The 26,194-nt window shown below is 40.0% G+C and overlaps 1 protein-coding gene across 3 annotated transcripts in view; it reads right to left on the bottom strand.

Annotated features, from left to right (window-relative positions):
* Positions 1-6,649: 6,649 nt before the first annotated feature.
* CCDC134 (coiled-coil domain containing 134) overlaps positions 6,650-26,194 on the bottom strand; it is a 1,075,626-nt gene continuing 1,056,081 nt past the window's right edge. For all 3 annotated transcript variants that reach the window (XM_044068206.1, XM_044068214.1, XM_044068222.1), the window contains one exon: positions 6,650-7,731. In XM_044068206.1, coding sequence (XP_043924141.1) covers positions 7,606-7,731 — 126 coding nt within the window. In that variant the 3' untranslated portion in view covers positions 6,650-7,605. The remainder of the gene's footprint in view (positions 7,732-26,194) is intronic.

Raw genomic sequence — 26,194 nt, 5'->3', positions numbered from 1 at the left:
AGGAAATCAGATATCATGTTTCAGAGCAACCATCTTCACTTCTTTTAACAGACTTGCTCACCCACATGCAACTTTTAAAAATACACTGCCCCTTCTATAAGTACACTTTTCCTTTAAGATTTTTCAGATCTACTAGTTTATTTCTTTTCCTTTCATATGTGTCTTGCTTTCTAAATGCTTTTATTCTCCCTTTCTTTCCCACAGCACAATTAAAATTAACAACTCATAGTATTTCTGCATCTACAATAAGATATGAAACTTTTTTATATTATATCTTAGCAGTTTCTGTATATATGTGCATCATCTTTTTCTCTTGAACCATCTAGTCACAAACATGCCTTATCTACTGTGATGGTAGTAACTTTATAATAATACATACAAATCTCAGAACATTTACCATTTTCCAATAACCACAACCATTTCTTACCTCATCTATTTTTTAACTTTGTTTCTTCAAATGCATTAACAGATCTCATATCCATTTAAGAAATTCACTTCCTTCTTCAGCTTCCTAACCCACTGTTTCACTGTACAGCTTCATATTCTCAGTTTTAGACTGCTGAACTTAAGCTACAGTAATTCCATTCTTTATTCTTTTTTCCTCTTTCCTTTGATCTTTCTTCTTCAATCTTTTTTTTTCATTGCATATCTTTTTAGTCTTTATAATTAGTTCTACTTCTGTGGACTCTTCCTCATCTTACTGTTTATCTATTTCCAGAAATTTGCAGAAAACAACAAATGTCAATTTTCTGTATAATATTTTAGGACTTTGATCGATACTTTTTTTGCTTCACAAATTCGGTCTCTGTCTTTTTTCCTATGTGTACTTTCATTTTGACACTAATACAACCCCCCCACAACTGTTCTTTTTATTTCTCTTTACTTATTCCACAAACTTCACATATCTTCTTAATGAACATTCCCTTATCCAGTCAGTAAATTCTCCAAATTTGTAATTTAGTTTAGGTTGCCAGATGTAGCTGATAGTTCCTCAGTCTGCTTTAATGTATTATGACACTCAGTATACAAATGCAGTTTATTATCCATTTTAAATTCACTGACCCATCTCAATCCCAGATTCAAGCATCCATAGCCTCATATTTAAAGTTTTATAACAAATTCTAATTCTTATTTTTTTCTTCCATTGTTATACAGTATTTCTAAACTCATCTTCTAACCACTGGTAAATTCAGTAGAGCATAATACAGATGTGCAACATCTTTTTTTTCTCAATTTCATTTAGTATATGACATATACCTTCCTCTTTTTCTAGGGGAAACATCAACATAGTTGTTCCTCCAATTAATCAGGGCTCCAGTGTTAGTTTCATTTATTCCCAATGTCAGATCACTGGCTACAAAAGAAAGATGAATGGAATCTTTCTTCTCATTCTGAAACTATTATATGACAGTGAAGATATCTAGGCTTGGCTGTCTAAGTCCTATACCCTGACTGGAGGTGCAAGAACAGATTCTGAACTGGCTTTTCCCCAAATCTGCAGCTGACTAACGAGGAACAAGAAAAAAAAAAAACAGTTGGTAGCTGCAGACTGACAGATGAATAATCGAATTCCTGAGATGTACTGCAACAAGCTCAAGAATGGTTGAATGCCTTAGTTCCTCTTGAAGACCACACTTGGAGGGTCCTTGTATAATTCTGAGGCTATTATTGCTATTAGCACACAATTTGTCCCGGCAGGAATGCATCTTAAATTTTGTGTTGGCTTTTAAGGTAATGCATTATTATTTACAGCACCATCTGCTTTAATAAATGTATATGTACCAACACAGTGGACTAACCTGGGTACGATTTTCTTGACAAAATTTATTTCCTATACAGCTATATATTTAAATGCATATGTCTCCCAAGTTCAAGGGAAAAAAATCATGAACTAGAAACCATCATGAAGTTTACATCAAATCATCATGGACCTACTCTATTTCAGGCCCAGATTTTTATGCTACATCTGATCATTGTACTTGAGGAAATTGTTTCTTTCTGTTTTAAACAGACTGCAAATTATTCAATTTACTTCTTATAATTCTCAGATAACTACACTTGAATTTTCATTATATATTTTGGCTACCTTGTATCTGCGGTGGTGGTGCTGCGGTAGCGTTGTCGACTCACAGTAAGACGCTGACCGGTTCGACTCTTAGCAAGAGCGTATTCTGCGTGGAGACATGCGTGAATGGGCGTACCTTCGTTGAAGGTTGTGCGTCAGGGCTGGCAACTCGGCATGTAAAAATCAACTGCCAATCATTAGCGGACCGGAGTTCCACTGTGGCAACCCCTAACTGGGAAAAGCCGAAAGACACAACAATTTTGGCTACCTTGTCATCATTTTTTGTTACATGGCAAGCAGGTCAAGTTGGCCTTTACTTAAGCACATTTTACTGCTGTACAATTTGTTTTACTTTTGATTCATATTTCTGTAGCTATTATTTAAGCTGTTCTTGGCAAAATTATTTCTTGTTACTATATTTACAGAAATGATACACTAACTGACTGAAAAGGTATACACTTCCCTTGAGGTGTAGCATATGTCATGACTGAATTTTGTAGGACTAGCCTTAGAATTGCCATGCCTTCACTATTATGTACTTGGCAGCAGGATGAAAAAAAGGACCTGACTGTGTGGAGATTTCAAAGCTTTCACTGTAATCTGTTGAGTTACAAGTCAGTAAAGAACCAGTTTGGCAAGTCCAACTAGTCTGGAATTCACCATGTTGAAAAAATTAAATGTATGCATATTTTGTAGGATGGGAAGCCATCCAGCACCCTTATGCATGGGCAAGCCACCAACATGAATTGGCATCTCCTAAAAGAAAGTGACCACTGCTTGTACACACTTAGAAACCACACTGGTAGTGATTTTCTATGGAAAACATTGATCTGGGAGTTTGACTTCACACAGCTGAACTCAGCCAAATAGAACCTCATCCAGTCCACACTTGAAGTGTAGGGAAGCAGATTCTAAACCATGAGTAAATTCAAAGGATCATAGGAGGTTACTAGGCTAATAACCTTAGGGCCCTTACGAGTCGAGCCAAGTTCTACCCTTTCCACGATCAACACCTATCACCCCTGTCCAACAGGGACATAGGCAGAACCCCTGGAGTGAACTTATGGTTACCCAACCAATAATCCAGACTGCGTTTGCAGAGGGCCAATGAGGTGCTCTGCTTGACATGAAGCCGGAGTCTGTTCCAAAGGTGTGGTAATCTCTGGGAGACAAATCTGTCCCTCCATTAGGTTCTACTAATGTCACATACCAGGTTAAGGTCATTAGAGCCAGCAACCCCTGTGCCATTTGACTTATGGATATGCAGCACTTCCAATAAAGCAGGCTGAAAGATTGCCTTATATGCAAGGCAAAGATCACCTCTGAGCAGTCTGAAACAGAATAAAGTGACAGTGATTTCAGATGATCCTCATAGGACAGATGCTGAAGACTTTGAATTTTCCTTGTGAAGAACCTTTGTGGTCTCTCCAGTTGCTGTAGGTGCTTGGAAAGGGACATACCAAAACTGGCACTGTACTCAATTATTGCCCTGATGAAGTAAGAGTACAGGGATATTATAACTTCTTTTTTTTCTGGAGACAATGCCCTTACTTATGAGGTGAGCAATACAGAATGCCCTTCTTACCACTATGGAGACATGGTGATCCACGATAAGGCTGCTGTCAACCTGTGTGCCCAGGTCTGTTACCACTGAGTGCATACTTAGGGTGTTGTTACTGATGTAGTAGTTAGCAGGAACATCACTCTTACCGAAAGGAATGATAATACATTTTTCATTTGTAAAATGTGTAATATATAGTAAAATCTAAATAATTAAGGTGGGATCATTAATCTAAAGCATTTTATACCACACCTGTGAATTAGGGGGCAAGTCATTTCCCTATTCTTCTCTTGATAGTAAAGCAAAAATGTGTTCAGTCTTGCTCAGAACGAATGTCAGTTGTAGAGAGATTTGTCACTTAAATGAATCTCAGAATAATGAAACAATTTATGGATGACAGAATCATTTTTTTTCATGTTTGTAGTAAGTGTGCTTCTAAATGGATCATGGAACATCGCTCTAGGCCAGCCAAAACTTTGGCCTGGTACAGCTCATAGTGGTGGTGCACCTTGGCATGTTGAAGAGATAATTTTAGTTTGGAGAAAGGGGCAAGTGCCATATTTGTCACTAAACTATTTCCTTTCTTCTCTGAACTTCAGTGAAGTTAAGGTTCCTTCATTTATGCTTTATGTGTCAAACTCGTATGAAAGCCATAAGAAATCATGTGTCATTCAATTAATTTACTTTACACTACATTTTTTTTCCTCTGAACTTCAGTTAAGTTCTGTTACAAGCTGCAGTCAAATATATACTGTGCACATGGAAATATATCAGACTTACTGGTTACATTAATATTTTTTTCCCTAGTGAAAACAATGGGAAACTGTAGCAAAAAAACAGAGGGTAGCAAGCAGTAAATTAAAAAAAAAAAATGAAAATATTTTTTTTAATGAATTCTTTGGAGGAAAATGTGGGCAATTACTTCTTTTATCAAAAGGCAACTACTTTCAAAGTAAAAAAAAATAAAAGAAAATAGGATGAGGCATGGTTACCATCTTGTTTTTAATGTCTGCAGGCAGAGGTGATTGATATACTGGCATGTCACAGGGAGAAGGCAACTGCCCACAAAGAACAGATTGAGAAACCTGTAACTACAGCACCATTAGTGATATCTTAATGCTGAGCATAGTAAGATTTCTCAAAAAGAAATGAACAAACCAAGGCTGTCTGTACAGTACCACTGCATCTCTTTCAGTTTATACTGTTTTGAACAGTTATACCAGTATATGCTTATCTGTTTTACATGTAGACTCTTCAATGCATATAAAAAAGCTATTACAACTTGATATTAGGTGCTTGAGTTAATCCATTAATTAAGGTTAACAGCTACTGATAAAAGTTCTCAAAAAATATTTATTCAAACATCAAAGCCTATGATGCTGCCAATGAGTTACTAGGAAAGGTACAAATAAGCTTAGATATCAGGTAAAACAGTTTTATATGGCAAACTTAACTGCATTACAGAGTTTTCACTAAGCAAAAGAGCTAAGACTTTAAAAATGCAAAAGGAAAAGACATTACTTTCAAAAACTGTAAGTTTCTGTTAATAATATATTTTTGTATTACCAGTAATAACCTGAACCATAAAACATATGTTAAGACATACATTAATCATATAATGCCATGTACTGAAAACTATAGTGTTGCTTAGTCTGATCACACATTAAAGTTACTGTCTTATATCAGAGCAATATTGCAACAGTTTTAACTACTTTAAAGAGACTGGTCAAACAGACCACCTTCTGGAATGGGAGAGATAAAAAAGTACTCAACTGCAGTGCATAAGCACACTATCTGTTGAGGATGGAAAGACAAAGACACTGTATAGCTAAATAAAATATTCAGCCAATCACTAGGAAATTTCATAACACTCAAAGAGACAAGAAGTTGTACATTGCAGACCAGATGGTCTCTTACCACAGCCATTTTTTCACTGGCCAGCATACTGTATAAAACTGCAAACAAATAAACATGCATCAAATTGCCACTTCACACCCTTTATTCTCAAGGTCCTTAGAAGTAACTTTAAAACTAACAAAAACAACACAAACAGTGGTTTGCAGTGAAGTTATGATTCTTTTGATGCATTTGGAAACCCTGAGAAAGAAGTTCAGGACATCACCTGACATTAAGATTGAAATCAGCCTATCCACTGTTACTCATACACTACATTTTGCTGTATGCAGGTATTGCCTATACTAATGTATATATATTTTTATGGCAATCTGAATTTCTGTTCTTGTAAAAAATTATCTACACAACGTTGATGGACATTGTGCCTTACTCAATGCTGAATTCAAAGCACTGCACAAGTTCTGGAGTTTTCAGTACTATTACTCACAACCTTTGCCAACTTGTTCATACAAATATCTTGATGTTTCCATTTTTCCTCTCTTTAAGTCTTCAACATTCAATGTCAGTTTTGGCTACTGACATGATTTGCTTACTGAGCTCCACTTTTCTTTAAATGAGTCTAGTGGGGACTGACATTTAGCTACGGTATGATGTCACGATGGAGGTAATGTTGACATTAGAAAATGCTGAAGAATTTAGTTTAGACAGTATACTTTGGATCCATTCACATCTGCGGTGGTGCAGCGGTAGCGTTGTTGCCTCACAGCAACAGGTTCTCCCATTCGATTTTTGGCTGGAGTGTGGGGAGTGCCTTCTGTGTGGAGTCTGCATGTCCTCCCCACGGTTGGGTGGGCGTTTGAAAGACATGCGTAAATGGGTGTGCCTTCGTTGAAGGTTGAACGTCGAGCTGGCACCTCGGTGTTTGTCAAAATCTACTGCCAATCATTAGCGGACCGGAGTTCTGCTGTGGCGACCCCTAACCGGGAAAAGCTGAAAGACAACAACAACTTTGGATCCACTCACATTGATGTATGAAGTTAAATATTATCTACTACAAAAGTAAAACAAAAGTGATTATCCAAAGTATGATGATGATACACTATTTTCCACACATCTTACAATTAATCATCAACATCTCTGCTTTATAAAAGTTCTTGTTAAATAAATCAAACATTTTCACACACATTTATTTTACTGCTGCATCACTTTACACCTGTCTTAAAAAATTTTGGAATTGTAAGAGTATTAACAACCAAAATAATCAATAAAGAATTAATTCAATTGTAAGAAGCACACAGTATGACTCCTATAAGATTTTGTCAATATCTTTACAGTTCATAGCATCATCCTCACAGATTAACATGAAACATTGTCATGCTAAAATTGCTAGATCTTAGGGCTAATGAAGATATCAAATGCCTCAAAAAAAACCTCATAAAATGATCTGTAAACATAAAAATTCAAATATCTGTTGTTGAAAAGCAGCATATGAAAACATTCACATTATCATCCGTTTTAAAAGGCAGCAGCAACTTTTTCTAAATATCACAGTATGACATTTAGAAAACAAAAGGCAAATGAAAAAGACTGCTGACAGAATTGTTGAAGGCTTAGTTTGCAAGCAGATTAAAGCACAGTCTCATACTGAACCATTTTACTGATGTCCTTCACTGAGATGGAGAGCTTAATGGTCCACGCAGGGCTTATTAATTTTTCATGCAAGGCAGCAGTGCAGAGAGTTCCTGCATCAGGATGTAAGCACTCGAGACTGTAGTGACACTGGAAAAAGACAGGAACCAGAAAGAACTTTGACAAGTTTTGGTCCCCATAACCCCTCCTGATTAAGTACAAACTACATTCATATGGCAGTCATGACACTCTAAAAACCTGCAGTATGAAGTAACTCAAGCAGAAGCCCTGGTAGAACAAAAAGGGAGGCTCTGATATTGTACACACATCTACTAGGGTATGTCAGAGCAGGATTACAAAACAAAAATATTATAATATAGTTTGATAGGGTCCCACGGTGGATCAATAATTGTAGTTTTGTCCTCATTCTCAACTTGGCAAAGTGATATCAGACATGACAGTGTACTGTTCTCAAGATTTCCGGACTCAGTTTATGTTAAAGTTCAGACCGTGATCGTGTGATTCTGGGTCCTTTTCGGATCTCCTTTCTTTTCTCTTCTTTCTTCCGTCTTTTTTCTTCCTCTCTCAGTGCTTTCTGGAAGGCTTCTGTACCATGCAGAAACTAAAAATAATACATTTAGTTAAGCATCTGTAGAAGTACATAATACATTTCACATCAGTAGAACATTTTAATATAAGAAAAGACAAGGTCCCTTGGTCTCACTGGGCCTACAGCCAGTTTTCAGTGGACACCCAAGATGGCATTTATACCAATAAAGTTGATCTGTAATGTGTGGCAGAAATGAACAGTATATTCTACAGCAGTGTTTTTTTTTTCAGCAAGGGCAATACTGAAGATGTTTCTGATCACAGTGACAATGTTAGTGAATGGAGCACACTAGATTATAAGACTGTAGCACAACTATAACAAACTCCACAAATGATGTGGCTGCATTCTGACAAAGTAAGTAAATCAAGGATGGAAATGTTGCAAAGTTTCTGACAACTATATGGAACATACCTCTCAACCGCTTAGCTCAATAAATCTAGACAAAGGCTGACATAACTGGGACAAAGTACTAAAAACAGAGACAGATTTTAAATATTGTTCTTATAAACTTAGAAAGTTGACAGAACAACAAGATTGGTCTTGGTATGCATTTTTCTGAAGAATATGAAGTCTGAAACTGGAATGTATGCCATTACTTACTGATTTCAAACCTCAAATCATCCCAGTGATTTGACAGAAAACCACAGATTTTATGAGAAACAGACCAAAAATATTAGCCAAAAAACTGGACATTCTGCGAAAAAATGGACAGTTGAGAGGTATGATCTGGAATAAACTATACACTAACTTTCAATGAAACTATGGATTCTTCATTATACCTATGCAGTGGCAGATACAGCACAGTGAACAGAATTAATATAAACTATCTAGTGTTTTTTTTTCCCAGAAAACCAATGCAAACACAGCCCACTCATTTCACCACCAGCCACCAAGTTACACAGGCTCACTACCCGGTACACAGAAATTCTGCTTCCCCCCACTCCCTCTTCTGCCTCTCACAAACAACAACATGGTGGAACATATCACACTTTTAGTACCTCTTGGCTCCTTACTAAACATAAAATCATGTTTTGTACAGTACTTACTAAAAATCAGCATGCATCTTCCTTCTCCAGATCCCACCAATGCTGCTTTCAGAGCATTTTTATCTTTACTACTGCAAAACACACATAATGTAATTATGCTCCAGAATAAGCACAACTACTCAGCTAGTACTGCCCTTGTGGTACCTGTACTCACAAGATCAGTACAGGAAGCACCAGAAATAAATTTACTTTTTTTGAAAGTTGGTGCACTACTGAAAACCTAACAAAGTATGCATCACTTACTCATGCCTCAGGTCATACTACACCATAACTATCAAGAAACGCATTTTTAGAAAGTACTTATTAGAAAGGGACAAGGAGCTAGAAGAAATGCTAGTGTGATGCTTACGATCACTCACAAACTTAGGGGCTCTGTAATAGCAATCACCACTAACAACACAAGTAAAGAGACAAAATGGATACTTTCATAATGCTTAACCGGTGGTTATCTTAAACTACATGTTGTTCTAATTTACATTTCAAAAACTATCAATCCATTTACTGCAATGAAAATGTTAAATAGTATGCCTACTTCAATCTACAAGCCATTATCAAGGGTGACGTCAGTATTCAATGTTTATATAACTTGGAGAATTCAGTGTGTATCCCCATCTAATTATCATTATGACAAACTGTTGCAAAACCAGCTCACGTTGACCGCCCACTTCTAAAAATCACACATTATTAAATTGGATGCAAGTTAATAGTTCCTCCAAAGAGTCTTTACCCAAATACAGAAAAAAGTTATGTACTCACCATAATGTTCCATGCGAGTTGTTCATCTTGGCTTCATTCTTACAGATGGGTCCAGAGCCGATCCTTGACTCCCAGTCGGCCTACTACAAAGCTCGAGGTCTTCAGGCAGTTCAAGGCCAAGTCCCTATCCCATGATGCACCTTAAGTTACCTCAGATCGTGTTTGTTGCATCTAACAATACCATGTCCCATTCTATCACTTTTTTAGGGAAAACCCATAGAAAGACTGAGCAAACATGATAAAACTAGTATCTCGGTCTTCAAAAAACCCTGGAGGGGATAGGCGGGTGGTAAGTAAGAATGAAGGCGAGACGAACAACTCACATGGAACGTTATGGTGAGTACATAACTTCTTTATGTGAAGTTGTTCTATCTCGCCGTTCATTCTTACAGATGGGTAGCATCCCAAGCACCAACTTTCTCGGGTGGCTCATGGGAGTATGTTTTTCAGGACAGTAGAACCAAAGGAGGCCCTGTCCCTGGAGGTCTTATCAACTTTGTAATGAGTGAAAAAGTTATGAGGTCTTGACCAAGTGGCTGTTGCACAAATGTTGTCTATAGGAAGCCTAGCAGAAAAAGCAGAGGATGTGGACACTGCTCTGGTAGAATGAGCTTTAATTTTGTGTTGTAAAGGTAAACTGGCAGTTGAATAAGTGAAGGTGATGCAATCAGATAACCATTTAGATAGTGTTGTTTTTGCCACTGGCATACCTTTCCTAGATTCTGAAAAGGAAACAAAAAGTTGTTCTGATTTTCTGAACTCTCTGGTTCTATCCAGGTAAAATCTGAGCTGTCTATGAACATCAAGTTTGTGCAGTATATACTCCAAGTAGTTGGTGTGTTTGGGGAAAAACACTGGTAAATCTATGATTTGGTTAAGGTTAGCTTCAGTACAAACTTTAGATAAAAATGAAGGATTTGTTTGCAGGGACACTCTGTCAGCATGAAAAATCAAATATGGAGGCTTTATGGACACGGCTTGTAGCTCTGATACTCTACGGGCAGACGTGATGGCTACTAAAAAGATAGTCTTCCAAGACAACAATTTCAAATCACATGAGGAAGCTGGCTCGAAAGGTGGGAGTATAATGCGTGAAAGCATAAAATTTAGGTTCCATGGGGTATACGGGGATTTCACTGGTGGTCTAAGGTGGAAGGTCCCTTTGAGAAAGGCTTTGGAAAGCTTGTGTGACATTATGTTCAATCCTTCAAAGCCAAGGTGAAAATTAGAGATGGCGGCAAGTTGTACCCAAACTGTAGCTGCCGCAGCTCTTTTGTTGAGAAGCACAGTCAGAAATTCTAATATAGAGGAAATGTGGGGCTTGGTAGGGATAAGTGTTATTCTGAGAAGCCCATATAGAAAATCTCTTCCATTTGCTAAGGTATAACTTCCTAGAAGAGGATTTATGAGAAGATATTAAAATATACTGCATTTCATTTGAGAGGTTATGGAACCTGGCTATGTTGGGAATTGGAGCAGCCAAGCTGTCAATTTTAGGGACTGAAGAGAGGGATGAACAGCCCCTGACGAATGTGTCAGAAGGTCTGGAACTGGGTCCAGAATCCAAGGCTCTTCCAAAAGATGAAGTTGAAGGAAGGGGAACCAAATCTGACGAGGCCAATGAGGGGCTATTAGAATGATGGTCCTTTCCAGGGCTTTTGCTTTCTGTAATACTTTGGGTGTCAAGACAATTGGTGGGAATGCACAGAGGAGACCTGGAGGCCAATCGTGTACAAGTGCGCCCCTTGGGGAATCTCCCGGAGGGGGAATCAGGGCAAAGTTTCTGCATTTTGTGTTCATGTGGGAAGCAAAAAGGTTGCAGCAGGGCTGGCCCCACCTGTGGAATATTCTCTCTGCTATCTCTTTTTTGAGGGACCACCCGAGGCAACAAAATTGCCCTGCTCAGTTTGTCTGCAATCACTTTGGATTTCCCCGGGATGTGCGTTTCTATCAGAAAGAGCTGGGTGGATGAAGCCCACTGCCATACTCTTAGGGCCTCGCGACAAAGGGGATAGGACCTGGTTCCTCCTTGTTTGCTCAAGTACCAGACCACTGACATGTTGTCCGTCTGAATCGCAATTGTTCCCAGAGGAAGAGAGTCCTGAAAGTACTGCAACGCCAAAAGTACCACTCTCATCTCCAGGACATTGATATACAGATGTGTTTCCTGTTCAGTCCATGTGCCTTGGGCTGTTCTTCCCTGAAAATGCCCCCCCCCCAAACTATCAGGGAAGTGTCTGTGGTCACTGTGGCCGCTGCTATAGGTAGGATAAAAGGATGACCTATTGTTACTTGAAGACAGGGTCAACCACCACAGAAGATTCTTTTTTCATGTGTTTGTCACAATTATGAGATGAGACATTGGGAGCTCTTGATAAGACCATTGAGTAAATAGCAGCCATTGTAGAATCTGCATGTCCATGTGACCCAACGGTATCGCTATTATTGCAGCTGCCATCATGCCTAACAACTTTAGCACTTCTGATGCTGGAGCCTTGTCTCTAGATGTGATGTTCTGGACTTGCTGACGAGGTAGTAAAACTCTTTCTGCTGGAAGTTTTAAAGTGGTGGTGGTGGTGGCGTCCAATTCTGCTCCGATAAAAACAATATGTTGCGATGGCGACAAGGTAGATTTTTCTGAATTTATGGTAATGCCCAGGTGATTGCAAAGAGTAAGAGTGGTGTCCCTGGCTTGTATTAGCTGATGCCTGGTGGTGGTGAGGAGCCAATCGTCTAAGTATGGAAACACCTGGAATCCTAAACGCCTCAGGTGAGCCGTGACCACTGCCATACATTTGGTGAACACTCTAAGGGCTGTAGTGAGACCAAAGGGCAGGGCTCGAAACTGGTAATGATTGGCTCCCAGCCAGAAGCGCGGATGATCCCTGGATGGTCTGGCCATTTTTATATGGTAGTATGCATCCTGTAGCTCTATCGAGCACATCCAATTGTCTTTCCCAAAGAAGGGAAGTATCGACTGAAGCATGACCATCTGGAACTTCTCTTTCTTGACAGATCTGTTTAGTCTGCTGAGGTCCAAAATAGTTCTCCAGTCACCTGTCATTTTTGGAACTAAAAAGAATCTTGAGTAAGTTCCGGATCCTATCTTGTCTGCTGGGACTGGTTGGATGACTCTTTTTCTTAGCAACATTTGGACCTCTACTATTGCTTGTTCCCTGTAACTGGGTGGAACGTCCGGGATTTTTGTTGTCAACGGAGGGGGAATGGCGAAGGGAATGAAATATCCTCTGGAAACTTTACTTTGTACCCAGCTGTTGTTTGTTATTTTGAGCAAGGCGTCTGGATACAAAGATAAGTGACCACTGACTGCCTCCAGAGCAGGACAGTCGGGCCTTCTTTAAGGAGCGCTGGTAGGGCTTCCCAAAGAACTAGTCTCTGTCACCCTGGTTTTGAGGAACCCCTCTGCCGCGAGGGCAGCGTCTTTCATTATTGCCCCCTCCTCTGTCCCTGGAGGGGGGGGTTCACCATGTATGTCCAAAAGGGCTCCTTGGGCTTTTCGGAACCACATCTTTCCTCCCTTTTGACCCTTGAGGTACAGTCTAGTAGGGGTGGAAAAATGGACTCCGACAGCAGACAGAGTCTTTCCTTCCTGCTCACACCTGGTCAAAATTTTCTTAACTTTGGGCCCAAAAAGGGATGAGCCATCAAAAGGGGTGTTGACAAAGGATGACTTAAAGGGCTCCATGAAGGAACACAAGCGCATCCAAAAGTGCCTCCTGAGAACAATTTCTGTACCCGCTGCCCTATTCGTTCAATCAGCTGCATATGAAATGAGACGCATGGATGATTTCACTATGGAATTAAGGGTAGCAAGCTGGGAGGCAACTCTGTCTGAAGCTCCTGCAGCAACCGTACCCTGAAGAGTATCTCCAAGCTCTTTTTGGAGGTCTCTCTGCAGTCTCGTAAAATGTGTGAAATAGTTCAGTGAACGCATGGCAAAAGTTGCTGAACTGTACATGCGCTTCCCGTATCTATCCATGATCCTACAGTCTCTGTTAGGAGGATGGATAGAGGAAGACGTTTCTGACATTTCCTTTTTGGTGGTTGCCGCAACCACCATGGCGTCAACTGGCACTCTCTTAGTGAGAAAGGACTTATCCTGAGGGGCAGAAATAAATTTATTGGGCCTCCTAGGGACAGGCTCCATGGTGTCTGGAGAGTCCCACACCCTTCTTGAGACCAACTCCATGAGCTCATCGAAGAGCAGAGACACCCAAGAGATGGAGTGTTGAGATCCGAAAGCCTTCAGGAGAACCGACTCATCTTCAGTAGTGTTGGTGGACTTCCAGCCACCCCTCTATTTAAGGATTTCTATCATCTCTGCAAATGAAATATCTTCAGAGGGGAACCGTGGCGACCCTTCTGATTCATCTAAGTCGGTATCAGACATGAGAGACTCCCGCAGGGAGTCTAGGTGCTTCCTCTTGCAAATTCTCTTCCTGGGAATCTCATCAGTGGGAACTTCTGATGAGGTCTCTGAAGAGCAGGGGCCACCCAGTGGGGCTTCCTGAGGCTCAGGGTCTCCAAAGGGATCTGTGAGGCGGAAGTGGACACAGGTGCTTTTGGGGAGGAGGTAGTTGGACCTGAGGTTGTAGATGTCTTAGGGGACATCACTCTCCTCATGGCTTCAAAGGCACCTCTGTTCCGATGAGAAGGGACCGCTGGGTCCGAAGAAACAACCAATCCCCTTGGCACCAGAACAGTGGGCTCCGAACCAGAGGTAGGAGCCGAACTCGTCTGAGCCGAGGTCTCGAGAGGCAAAGTCGGAACAGACAGGTCAGTTCGACTATTCTCCCCGGACCCGACCGGAGAGTATCAGCTTCTAGACCCCTTGATAGGCACTAAGGAAGTCCAAGTAAATGGAACCGATGACACTGGAGCAGGCATCGGCTCCGAAGGCTCAACAATCATCAGGTCCAACTCCTCCAGCTCAGAAGGACCGGTATGTTTCGGAGGGGGAAAATAAGTCGATGGCATAACAGTCTTCGGTTCCAAAACAACTTGGGTCGGAACCGATAAAAAATGTAGCACACTGGTGCCTGTAACAACTTCTGCACCATACGATCCACATCCAAATTGCATACGCTGATCGAGGACTGAGATGAATGAAAGGAGGGTGGTACCGACTGGAGAATGGGATACTAATACTTCGGAGACCGGTTCCAGGACTGGGGACCTGCTCCAAAGGCTGTGGAGCCGACGTCGACATTTTTTAGATTTTGTCACATCAGTGGAAGAAGCCTTAAAAGACTTAGATGACTTGGGGGACTGGCTAGATTTATCCTGGTCACTCAAAGCTTCCTGAAAAAAAGATTTTCAAAAGTCCTCTATCAATGAGGTTTCTTTTTCTCTCATGTAAAACTCTGCTAGAAAAAGAATGGCAAATAGCGCAGCTCTCTTGCAAGTGCAAGGCTCCAAGACCGTAAACACAATTTACGTGACTATCTGTCACTGACATCTTTTGTCCACACTTTGGACATTTCTTAAACCCAGACTTGGGATGTTTGTGCTTTTCTTGGTCAGCCATGTTAAATGCTACAGTAACAAAAAAAATTTAACTATACACCAGCAAACTATAGTATCAGAGAAGAAAGCACACACAGAAACTTTAGCAATCTTAAAGTACAGAATTTGCCCTTAAACAAAGCAAAGGGGCTGAAAAGGTATAAATGTAGTTTAACTATAATAGCTATCTAAATACACACACAAAATGTCTAACGTTTATATAAGCTTATTAAACCCTACAAAGCTATATAACACTATGCTAATATTTTTTTAAAAGGCACACCAAAGGGGGAAGGGAATACTAAAGGCCTATAAAAAACGAAGGCCAAAGGGAAAAAGAGAACTATCAAATATTAAGCTATTAATATCTAAGGTTATAACTAAGACTAATTATCACTAACTATGAAAATGTAAGACGAAATTTTATAGAAAAAAGCTATACTGGCCCAAGCTGTGCTAGGAAACCTCAGATCTGTTGCAGCGGCAAACTAGATCTGGGGTAACTCAAGGTGCATCATGGGATAGGGACTTGGCCTCGAACTGTCTGAAGACCTCGAGCTTTGTAGCAGGCCGACTCAGAGCCAAGGATTGGCTCCGAACCCACCTGTAAGAATGAATGGCGAGATAGAACAACTTCACATCATATCACTCTCGTAGCAACCTCTGTTCCTAAATCATCACTCTGTTTATCAAAACTCTTGCCTGGCTCTGTCCTCCTTCTACTGAGCCAATCATTACTAAGTATTGCATTCTTTTGCTACAGAACTCGCTCTCTCTCACTTGGACCAGATTATTAAGAGCCAAATAACGCCCTTAAATATTTCCTAAATATCTTTGTTTCCCATTTGTAATAAATTATTCCTCTCCTCCTCTGGAAGATTTAAAAACTGCCCCATCCACTGTCTCACTTGTGAAGTGAAGAAATTTAACTTAAAGAGAATATCTGGTGAACCTATAAAGTATCAGGTGTATAAATCAATCATAACCTATTCATGATTTGTAGCATTTTCAAACAAATAATAAATTAAGACAAAATCAGATAGTGTAAGCCAGACAAACCAAACGATTAGGAAAATAAGTTGGCGGAGAGGATAGCCAGTATACAGGCTGGCCTGAGTGTACATGTTAAATTTCAATATTCACAAATGGACAAAATGATTCCCACCCTTAAGTCAAGCCAACACATGTGCCAGCATTTCTCACCAGCTCATCCCCTTCACACACGCTCTCTTCTAAACCATCTTTGCATTTGTACCTCAATTAATCTTTCAGCTCATCTCATAACAGCTAATTTGCATGGTCAACTAAATGGCTAAACTCAAAATTCCCAAAAGCATGTGAACAATTTAAAGCAATCTCCTTAAACATAAATCATAAACCTTTCACTTTCCAATGTCTAGTTCCTCATTATGCACCTGACCTGATCAAAACTAGGTTGTCGCTCGTTCGTATCTAATACAAATAATAAGGCTTGGGGTTTGTTCAGATGCTTTAATGTATACAAACACATCAGGATGGCTAGCAGTATCCTTAAATACAAACTAACAAGCAGAGCTTACATACATGCATGTTCACATCCCAGCACCTAACTACAAAATGGCAGTCAGGCTCGCACGGGCTTAGTACTTATACTCTAGTGCAAGCCCTCGCATAGCTTCTTAAAGGTATATACACATGCATATTGATCTACATCCTCCTTCTTAAAAGATTGCCCTTCATGCAAAACAATGTTAGAGCTAGGCATGCATTACTATGTGCATTAGAAACAAAATACAATGTTCATGTCCAAGTTGCTTTGTATCTGCTACAGGGTTTGGAGATTCAACCTTATCTCGTAACATTATAGCTGGGACTAGATTTAGCAACAGGGACAGTCAGCAGTGCACAACTTGTATCAGGAACTTCTGGATTCATCATAGGAACAGAAATATCCTCTGGAACTTTCTCTGGAATTGGAACATCGGACAACTCACTCTGAGATAAAGAGTCTTTCTCACAGACTATTTGCTGTGGTGTAGGCTCGGACACCAGTCTCAAATGTTTCTGATTCTGCCTAAAAGTTGCTCCTTCTGATTCTATAATGTACGATCTCGGCTCTGGACCAATATTCTTCATGACACCAATCCGATCATAACCTTTGGACATTTGCATCCTTACCACATCTCCCTCTCGTAATGGATTGAGGGGTCTACTGGTGTTATCACAGTAGGACTTCTGGGATAGGCGCTTCTTCAACAGAGTGGCTTTCGCTGATCTGTTGTTCTTGACACATGGAACCAACAGTTGACTACTGAGTAGTAATGTGTTCTGGTTCATCTTGACAGAAGTCTCTGAGCAGGTGACCCAAGATGTTTATCACAAGGAACATTTTTGAGATTTAAAAGATTCAAGAAAACATCAGTATTATCTCATTTTGACTTCTCAAGTAACTGTTTTGCACTTTGAACTATGCGTTCTGCCAAACCATTTGACTGCGGGTACACTGGACTACTTGTGACATGAGTAAAGTCCCAGTCTTCTGCAAATCCTTTGAACTGTTGGCTTGTAAACTGCATGCTATTGTCAGAAGTAACTTTGTGTGGACTACCATGTACAGCAAAATGACGTTTCACCTTAGTAATGACAGTACTAGATGCTAAATTAGAAGTAAGTCAATCTCAAACCATTTGGAGTAAGAGTCTAACACCAAATAATGCTGACCATTCCACTCAAAGATATCAGTGGCTACTGTAGATAAAGGTAATTCCGGAATCTGGTTAAGCTGAAGTGGTTCTTTCTGTCTGATGCTTTGTACTATTACATACTGAACAAGAAGAAAGTGCTCTCCCAATATCTTGTGACATAGAAGGTCACAATACTCTCTCTCTCACCCTACTTTTGGAAGATTCAGTTCCTGGGTGACCACAATGCAAGACAGTAATGTACTCAGGTTCTAAGGATTTCAGAACAATGACTTTCAGACCTATCATTATGATACCTTTGTCAGACAAAGCCTCATCTCTGTATGGAAAACAAGGCTGCTCTTCTTGAAGTAAACTAGATTGCTTTGACGGCCATCCTTGATTGATAAAGTGGTTGAGCCTTTGTAAAACTGGATCTGTGGCTGTGTCTTCTCTTAATTCATGAAGACGTGTGGAAGAAAAATTTCTCACTTCCATGACTTCAAAATCATCAAGCAATTGAGAACCTTGATTGTCATTCTGTTCAGTGGTATTTCTGGGTAATCTGGATAATGTATCAGCAAGATAAAGAAGTTTGCCTCTCTTGTAGACAAGACTGAAATTGTACTTTCGCAATCTCTGCATCATGCATTGTAGTCTAGCTGCAGCTGAATGCATTGGCTTTCTCAAGATAGTGACTAATTGCTGGTGATCTGTTCCGATCTGGATAGATCTGCCATAAACATAATCATGGAATTTCGAACATGCAAACAATTGCCAGAAGCTCTTTCTCAATCTGGGCATACTGCTGTTCTGTTTGGGTAAGAGTTCTTGATGTGTAGGCAACAGGTTGATCCTCTTGTAAAATAACTGCACCAAGTCCAAATTTCAAAGCATCATTTCAGCATTTCAAAGAAAGTGTCACTGGTTTATGAACATCAAAGTAGCTGAACATTGGCAGACTGGCAATTCTGTGCTTCAGGACATCAAATGCTCTTTGGTGTTGCTCTGACGAAGATCAGGATACATCTTTACGTGTCAGCTCTCTGAGTGGTGCCAATAGTTGGTTCAAGTCTGGAATGAATTTGCCTAGGTAGTTGACCATGCCAAGAAAACATTGCAGGGCTTGAACATTGTCTGGAGCTGGCATCTTGAGAATGGCTGTTTGTTTTGAAGGGTTTGGTCATAGGCCTGTACTTATAAATAAATGACCAACATAAGAAACTTCTTGTAGCCTGAATTTGCATTTCTGTGCATTCAGCTTAAGATTCACTTGAAATGCCCTTTTTAGAACTTTTCTGAGGTTCCTATAATGTACTGCTTCATCACGGCCTCCTACCAGTAAGCCGTCTACTTCTTCTTCTTCTCTTTTGGCTGTTCCCATTAGGGGTCACAACAGCGGATCATCTGTTTCCATTTCTTCCTATCCTCTGCATCTTGCTCTGTCACACCAACCACCTGCATGACCTCTTTCACTACATCCATAAACCTTATCTTAGGCCTTCTTATTTTCCTCTTACCTGGCAGCTCCATCCTTAGCATCCTTTTCCCAAGTATTTAAACAAGTTAATCCCAAGTATTTAAACTCATCCACCTTTGCCAACTCTACTCCCTGCATCCTCACCATTCCTCTATCCTCCCTGTCATTCACACACACATATTCTGTCTTAGTCCTGCTGACCTTCATTCCTCTCCTCTCTAGAGCATATCACCACCTCTCCAGGGTCTCCTCAACCTGGTCCCTACTCTCACTACAGATCACAATGTCATCTGCAAACATCATAGTCCATGGGGTCTCCTGTCTGATCTCATCTGTCAACCTGTCCATCACCATTGCAAATAAGAAAGGGCTCAGAGCTGATCCTTGATGTAATCCCACCTCCACCTTAAACGCATCTGTCGCTCCCACTGCAGACTTCACCACTGTCACACTACCCTCGTACATATCCTGTACCACTCTTACATACTTCTCTGCCACTCCCGACTTCCTCATACAATACCACAACTCCTCTCTAGGCACCCTATCATATGTTTTCTCCAAGTCCACAAAGACACAAATCAATTCCTTCTGACCTCTATATTTCTCCATCAACACAAAGCAAACATCACATCTGTAGTGCTCTTTCCCGGCATGAAACCATACTGCTGGTCACTAATCATCACCTCCCTTCTTAACCTACCTTCCACTCCTCTTTCCCACAACTTCAAGCTGCGACTGATCAGTTTTATCCTGCTGATCAGTTTTAACCCTTATTCTTAAAAATAGGCACCAAAACACTTTTTCTCCTCTCCTAAGCCAACCTCTGACTTTCCAAGATTTCATTAAACAATCTGGTTAAAATCTCCAATGCCATTTCTCCTAAGAACCTCCATGCTTCCACTGGTATGTCATCTGGACCAACAACCTTTCCATTCTTCATCCTCTTCATAGCTGTCCTTACTTCCTCCCTGCTAATCTGTTTCACTTCCTGATTCACTATCCCCACATCATCCAACCTTCTCTCTCTCTCATTCATCAGCCCCTCAAAGTACTCTTTCCAACTGCTCAACACACTCTCATCACTTGTGAGTATGTTTCTCTCACTATCCTTTATCACCCTTACCTGCTGCAGATCTTTCCCAGCTTGGTCCCACTGTCTAGCCAATTGGTAAAGGTCCTTTTCGCCCTCTTTAGTGTCCAACCTTTCATACAGCTCTCCATATGCCTTATCCACCTCTCTCTTTGCCATGCTCATTATCTGCTTATACTCCTGTCTACTTTCTTCATCTCTCTGACAATCCCACTTTTTCTTCGCCAGCCTCTTCCTCTGTATACTCTCCTGTACTTCCTCATTCCACCACCAGGTCTCCTTGTCCTCCTTCCTCTGTCAAGATGTCACACCAAACACCTTTCTAGCTGTCTTCCTTACCAACTCTGCTGTAGTTACCCAGCTATTCGGTAACTTTTCTCTGCTCCCCAGTGCCTGTTTTATGATACTCAGAAAAAATGTTCTCTCTTGCATGCTGAAAGACTGCACTTGCAGAAATTATCCCAAATGGCATTCTCAAAAATCTGTACCTGCCAAACGGAGTACTGAATGTAGTGAGCAATGAGGATTTTTTTGTCAATCTGAATTTGCCAAAATGAATTCTTTGCATCTAAGACAGAAAAAAATATTGGCATTTGGCATCAAAGCTGCGACTTCTTCAACTGTGTGCATTGGGTGATAAGGTCTTTTTAGCACTTTGTTCAAATCTCGTGGGTCAATACATATTCTGATGTCATCTGAGCTTTTCTTATGAGCTACCACCATAGAAGATACCCATTCCGTTGGAGTTTCCACTGGACAAATTGCATCTTGTTGCACCATTTTGTCTAACTCCGCCTTGACTCTGTCCTGCATGGCTACTGGAACTTTTAAGTACTGGTCTGATAACTGGATTGACCTCTGGGTCTAACTTCATAGAGTGCACAACTGGAAGCTCGCCTAGTTTGTCTTCGAAAAGATCAGCATAGGTAGAAAAAATGTGCTGGGCAAAATTAGAGTAGTGGTCTTTTAAGTTAACTTGGTGGACTTCCTTATTAAATGAAATCGGTCCCATTTTCAAAGAGTCTCTGAGCCCTAATAATGACTGTGTCTCTTGACCACATAAAATAATAAGTCGTAGCTTCTTCCTGCAGAGTAACATGAAAGCATAACTGAGCCTTCAGTTTGAATTTCTTCACTTCATAGACAAGTTTTGCACACCTTGCCAAATCAAGCCTTTCACTTTTACATACTCTGGCAAATGTTTCTGCAGACATAACATTGCACTTGGAGCCTGTATCAACTTTGAGCTCTATGGTTGCCATTTATCCGAACAGTACAAATACTTAATTCTTGGCCCTTAAATCTACTGCATTGACTGTTTAATGAAGCACGGACACACCATCAACATAAAGAGTGGGTGACAATCTTACTCCATAACTTTCTAATTGATCAACTCATTTCTATAAATGTTCCCTTTTAATAAAAGAGTGTCCACATTCTTTTGATTTACAAAATCTTTTGAAGTGACTCCATTTATTACAATTGTGGCATTGCTGACCAAAAGCTAAACACTTTTCCCCTCTAGATTCATGATTACTGCCACAATTACGACAGCTGGCAATGAAAGTGGATGGGGGCCCATGCTTTGAGTGTGTTGACTCACTCCTATGCTTCACTGAGACTGTGTGAAGTCTGGAATGTGCTAGAAAGTTTGGGGGGTTACCAGTAGGTGCGGCAAGGGTTACACCATGTGCTTGGGACAATTTCTTTTAACCAAGTGCTGCATACTATCAACATAAGCTTTATCACTGTGGCTTCTAGAGCTGCTCTCATTTGTAAGCATACTTGTGCGCTTCTCTGTGAGTTTGTATATCTGACAAATCTCAATGGCCTTATTCACAGTTAAAGCACTGTCACAAAGCAAAATCTTTCTCACAGCATCATCTTTTATACCATACACAAGTCTGTCCTTTATCAACTCATCCCTTAAGTTACCAAATCTGCACATTTTAGCTTTATTTCTCAGGTCAGTTATATATGCTGCAAAAGTTTCACCAGGCTTTTGATCCTTTGTGTAAAATAAGTGTCTCTCTATTGTAACATTTGTTTGGGGGTTACACATTTCTCTAAATTTACATTTTAAGCACTCTGGGTCCTCCTGTGACTCAGCCTGTACAACAATATGATGTTTTTTCCCCCTCTCCTGCATAAATAGTAGGTGCATACACAAAAGAGCATTCTCTTTCTATAGCGTCTGATTCAGCTAAATTAAGTAGAATAAATGCCTTTGTATGGTTATCTTTATCAGAATATGCTGCCTGTATGAAAACATCATATTCTTGCTCAAACACTCTCCAATTCTCGGCAATATTACTGTCAAACACAAGTGCACTGGGTTTTCGAAATCCATCTGCCATGCCCACAAAGTATACGCAAACACACTGAAAATATGGCCCTTGTAATTATGTATGAACAAACTGTGCTGTAAAGCTTGGAACAACATCCAAATGCACAATAAACTCTTCAAAATGCTTCACTTTGCAAAATATGTTCTGTAATGGCTATACTCTTTGAAATATGCCTTGTAATGGCTGTACTTTGCAAAACAAATTTACTGTAACACTGCACAAATATGCAAACACTTTATACACTTCTGATAACTTGGATATCTTTGCTTAATATGAAAATACATATGCTTGGTGAAAAAATGCGATTGTTTCCCTGTATTTTATTCATTTTATGCCATTTGGACTTTATTTCAAACATTTTCTGTACTAATTTGAATATTTTTTATCAATATCATACATATTTGTTTATGCAAAAATTATACAGAACATTCTGTATGCCCCCCTTTCATGTTATGTGAAAAGAAATAGTGCTGAGCAAGATTTCTACCTGAAATTCGTTTCTGACTTGTTTTACGAAGTATGCACAGTTTTGGTATGGTCCACTGCGTACATTCCACCAGCATCTGTAAGTGCCTTAAATTGTTTACTCCAAGCCATTTTAAACTTCATGCCCCTTTGGTATGCAGCTTCTAACTTCAGGCCCTTTTAGATATGCCGCTTCTGCCATCATGTCCTTTTAAACATGCCACTTCCAGGGTTGCCAAATTTCCAACCAGCTAGGTAGGGACAAAAAAAAAAAAGGTCTTTCACGGCAAGTGAAGACCAAAAAAAAAAAAAAAAAAAAACAGAGTTCCCCATTAAAGAACAGTAGCTCTGCACTAAACACAGTGCTTCTCGTGTTTAATGCACTGCAGTTCCGCATTCAACACAAGTAGCTCCATGTTTAGCGATTTTTGATTAGCCCGTATACCGGCATACGGGCCAATTAAAAAGCGTTAAACACGGAGCTACTTCTGTTTAATGCGGAACACAAGAAGCTCTATGTTTAGCGATTTTTGATTGGCCCGTATGCCAGGTATACGGGCCAATCAAAAAAAAAAAAAAAAAACAAAGTGGAGGCTGGCCAGGATTTAAAATGGCAGGGCGGGACTCGGGATCAGGCTGCTGATCTCGTGACAGTCCCGCCCAAATAGGGACGTCTGGCAACCCTGGCCACTTCTGATACCATGTCTCTCGTTCTTCTCTAATACAAATAATAAGGCAGCTCGGGGTTTCATTCAGATGCTTTAATATATACAAACACAACAGGATGGATAGCAGCATCTTTAAATACGAATGAACTAACTAACAAACAGAGCTTACATACATACATGTTCACATCTCAACAGCCAACTACAAAATGGCAGGTAGGCTCGCACATGCTCAGTACTTATACTTTAGTGCAAGCCCTTGGATAGCTTCTTAAAGGTATATACACATGCATATTGATCTACACAGGTCCTCTCAAAAAACAGGCCACCCTGCTGTACCTCAAGTATAAATATGTTATATAACACAACGAAGAAACTGATGTCTAAGAACAAGAAGGAACTTACTCAGCAAAAGAATACCCTCCACAGCTTGAAAAACAAAATCAGATATCTTGTAAAGTCTTCTAAAGCTGGTTACGAAGCTAAATTAGCATCCCTAGCCAAGGATAATCATAAGACATTCTTTAGCTACATCTGAAATTTAAAAGGGATCGCCTAACTATGTGCAGAACTTATAGTGGACAGTACCTTTCATACCTGAACATGAAGAATTTGCCAACCTACTAGCTGACAGATTTGGCCCCTCCAGCCATATTCCAAAGCATACCTGACACCAGTCCTCTCTACCTAGCATCTCCAAAGACCAGGTCATAAGACCAGGTCATATTTGTGCTCTCCAAGACCAAAAACATGGCCTCTATGGGACCAGATAACATCCCAGGCTGCATACTAAACAATCTAAAACAAGATCTAGTGGAACCACTTGGAACTCTCTTTAACATCAGCTGGAGCAATGGCTTTGTTCCAGCAGAGTGAAGAACAGCAACAGCAATCCCCTTGCACAAAGGGGGTCCATCAAACAATCCTGGGAACTATAGATCCATAAGCCTAACCAGCCTTATCTGCAAGGCCATGGAAAGAACCATAAAGGACCTTATCAACAAGGGCATAGGTGACCTTCAAACTCTTGTCACGACCCTGTTTGGCTTTAAGGGTACATCATGCTTACTGAATCTGGTGGACTTCTTTGAGAATGTCATCAAAGCCCTGGATGAAGTCAAAACAGTATATACTGCCTATCTTGACTTAGCCAGGCTTTTGATACAATCCCCCACACAGGTTATCATTGAGAAACTCTCCCAGCGGGGGGAGTGTAGAAACCTCTCATCTTCTCTTTGTCAATGATTTAAAACTGTATAGCTCATCAGATGAGGAACTGAAACCACAACTACAAGTTGTTAAAACTTTTTCAGATTATATAGGAATGTCATTTGGTCTTGATAAATCTGCAAAAGCAACCTTTAAAGCAAGAAAACACCACCAAGAAAACATCAATTTGGGACAAGAGTGTGATATAAAAGAACTTGAGCAAGAGGAGTGTATAAATATTTGGGAACGGATGATTTATTTATTTATTTATTTATTTACATTTGTTGACCGGGCTAGTCTAACTGGATACATGTCCATTTTCAGGAGAGGCCCGGGGAGAAAAGCTCCAAGCATTGACAGAAAAACTTATAATACAATATTAATAAAAAAATTAAGCTATAATCAAGTACAGATAATAACAATAATCTGAATATTTGGGAGAGAAAAAGAAAAACACATTGTGTGTGTTCCGACATATTTAGAGGGGAATGAACTAAGATCAAATACAGAAAAATAAACAAAATTTGACAGGGAAAAAATGCAGAGAGTAATACATTTTAAAAAGTTATTAACATTTTTTTTTTTTTAGGAAAGAGGATAGTTTCAGTTTAGTTTATTTATTAGTACAGGTAGGAAACAATAGTACAGTAAAAAGGGCATTAAATGGTTTGAGCAATATAGTACACTGGCGAAGTGAAGTAAATGGGAGAGCAGGAATGGGTAAAGTGAAAAATCAGTCAGGGTTTGTGCAGGGACAAAGCCAGTGAGTTTTAAGATGTTCTTTGAGATGTTTTTTAAAAAGATGTGTGGAAGACAGAGTAGAAAGTTCACTTGGAAGCTGGTTCCAGGCTTTTCCCACAGTGTTAGTGAATAGAGAGTCCCCAGCTTTGTTGTTAGATTTAATAGTGGAAACTAAAAACTTATTAGCTGAGCAAAGAGTTGAAAGGTTTTTGTGAGGGGTAGTCGGACTGGGGTATTATTGGGGTGGTAAAGTATCTTTTGGGTTATAGTAAGTTGATGACAGAGTAGTTGCTGCTGCAGTTCTAACCATCCCAATTGTTTGAGGTTGAGACAGTGGTGGGTTCTAAAAGGGTTGCCAGTGGCAAATCTGGCTATGTTATTATAGCTAGTGGCAAGTAGTTTGTTACTGTTGTTTTTAGAAAGATTAGTGTAAATGGCAGCAGCATAGAACAGGGTAGAGATCAGGTGAGTGGGCTATAGTGCTTCTGG

This window comes from Protopterus annectens, chromosome 1.part0 (genome assembly GCF_019279795.1).
Source record: "Protopterus annectens isolate FY-2018-M chromosome 1.part0, PAN1.0, whole genome shotgun sequence".
NCBI lineage: Eukaryota > Metazoa > Chordata > Ceratodontiformes > Protopteridae > Protopterus > Protopterus annectens.
The sequence above is the reverse complement of the archived record's forward strand: the minus strand, read 5'-3'. Positions and strand labels throughout refer to the sequence as shown.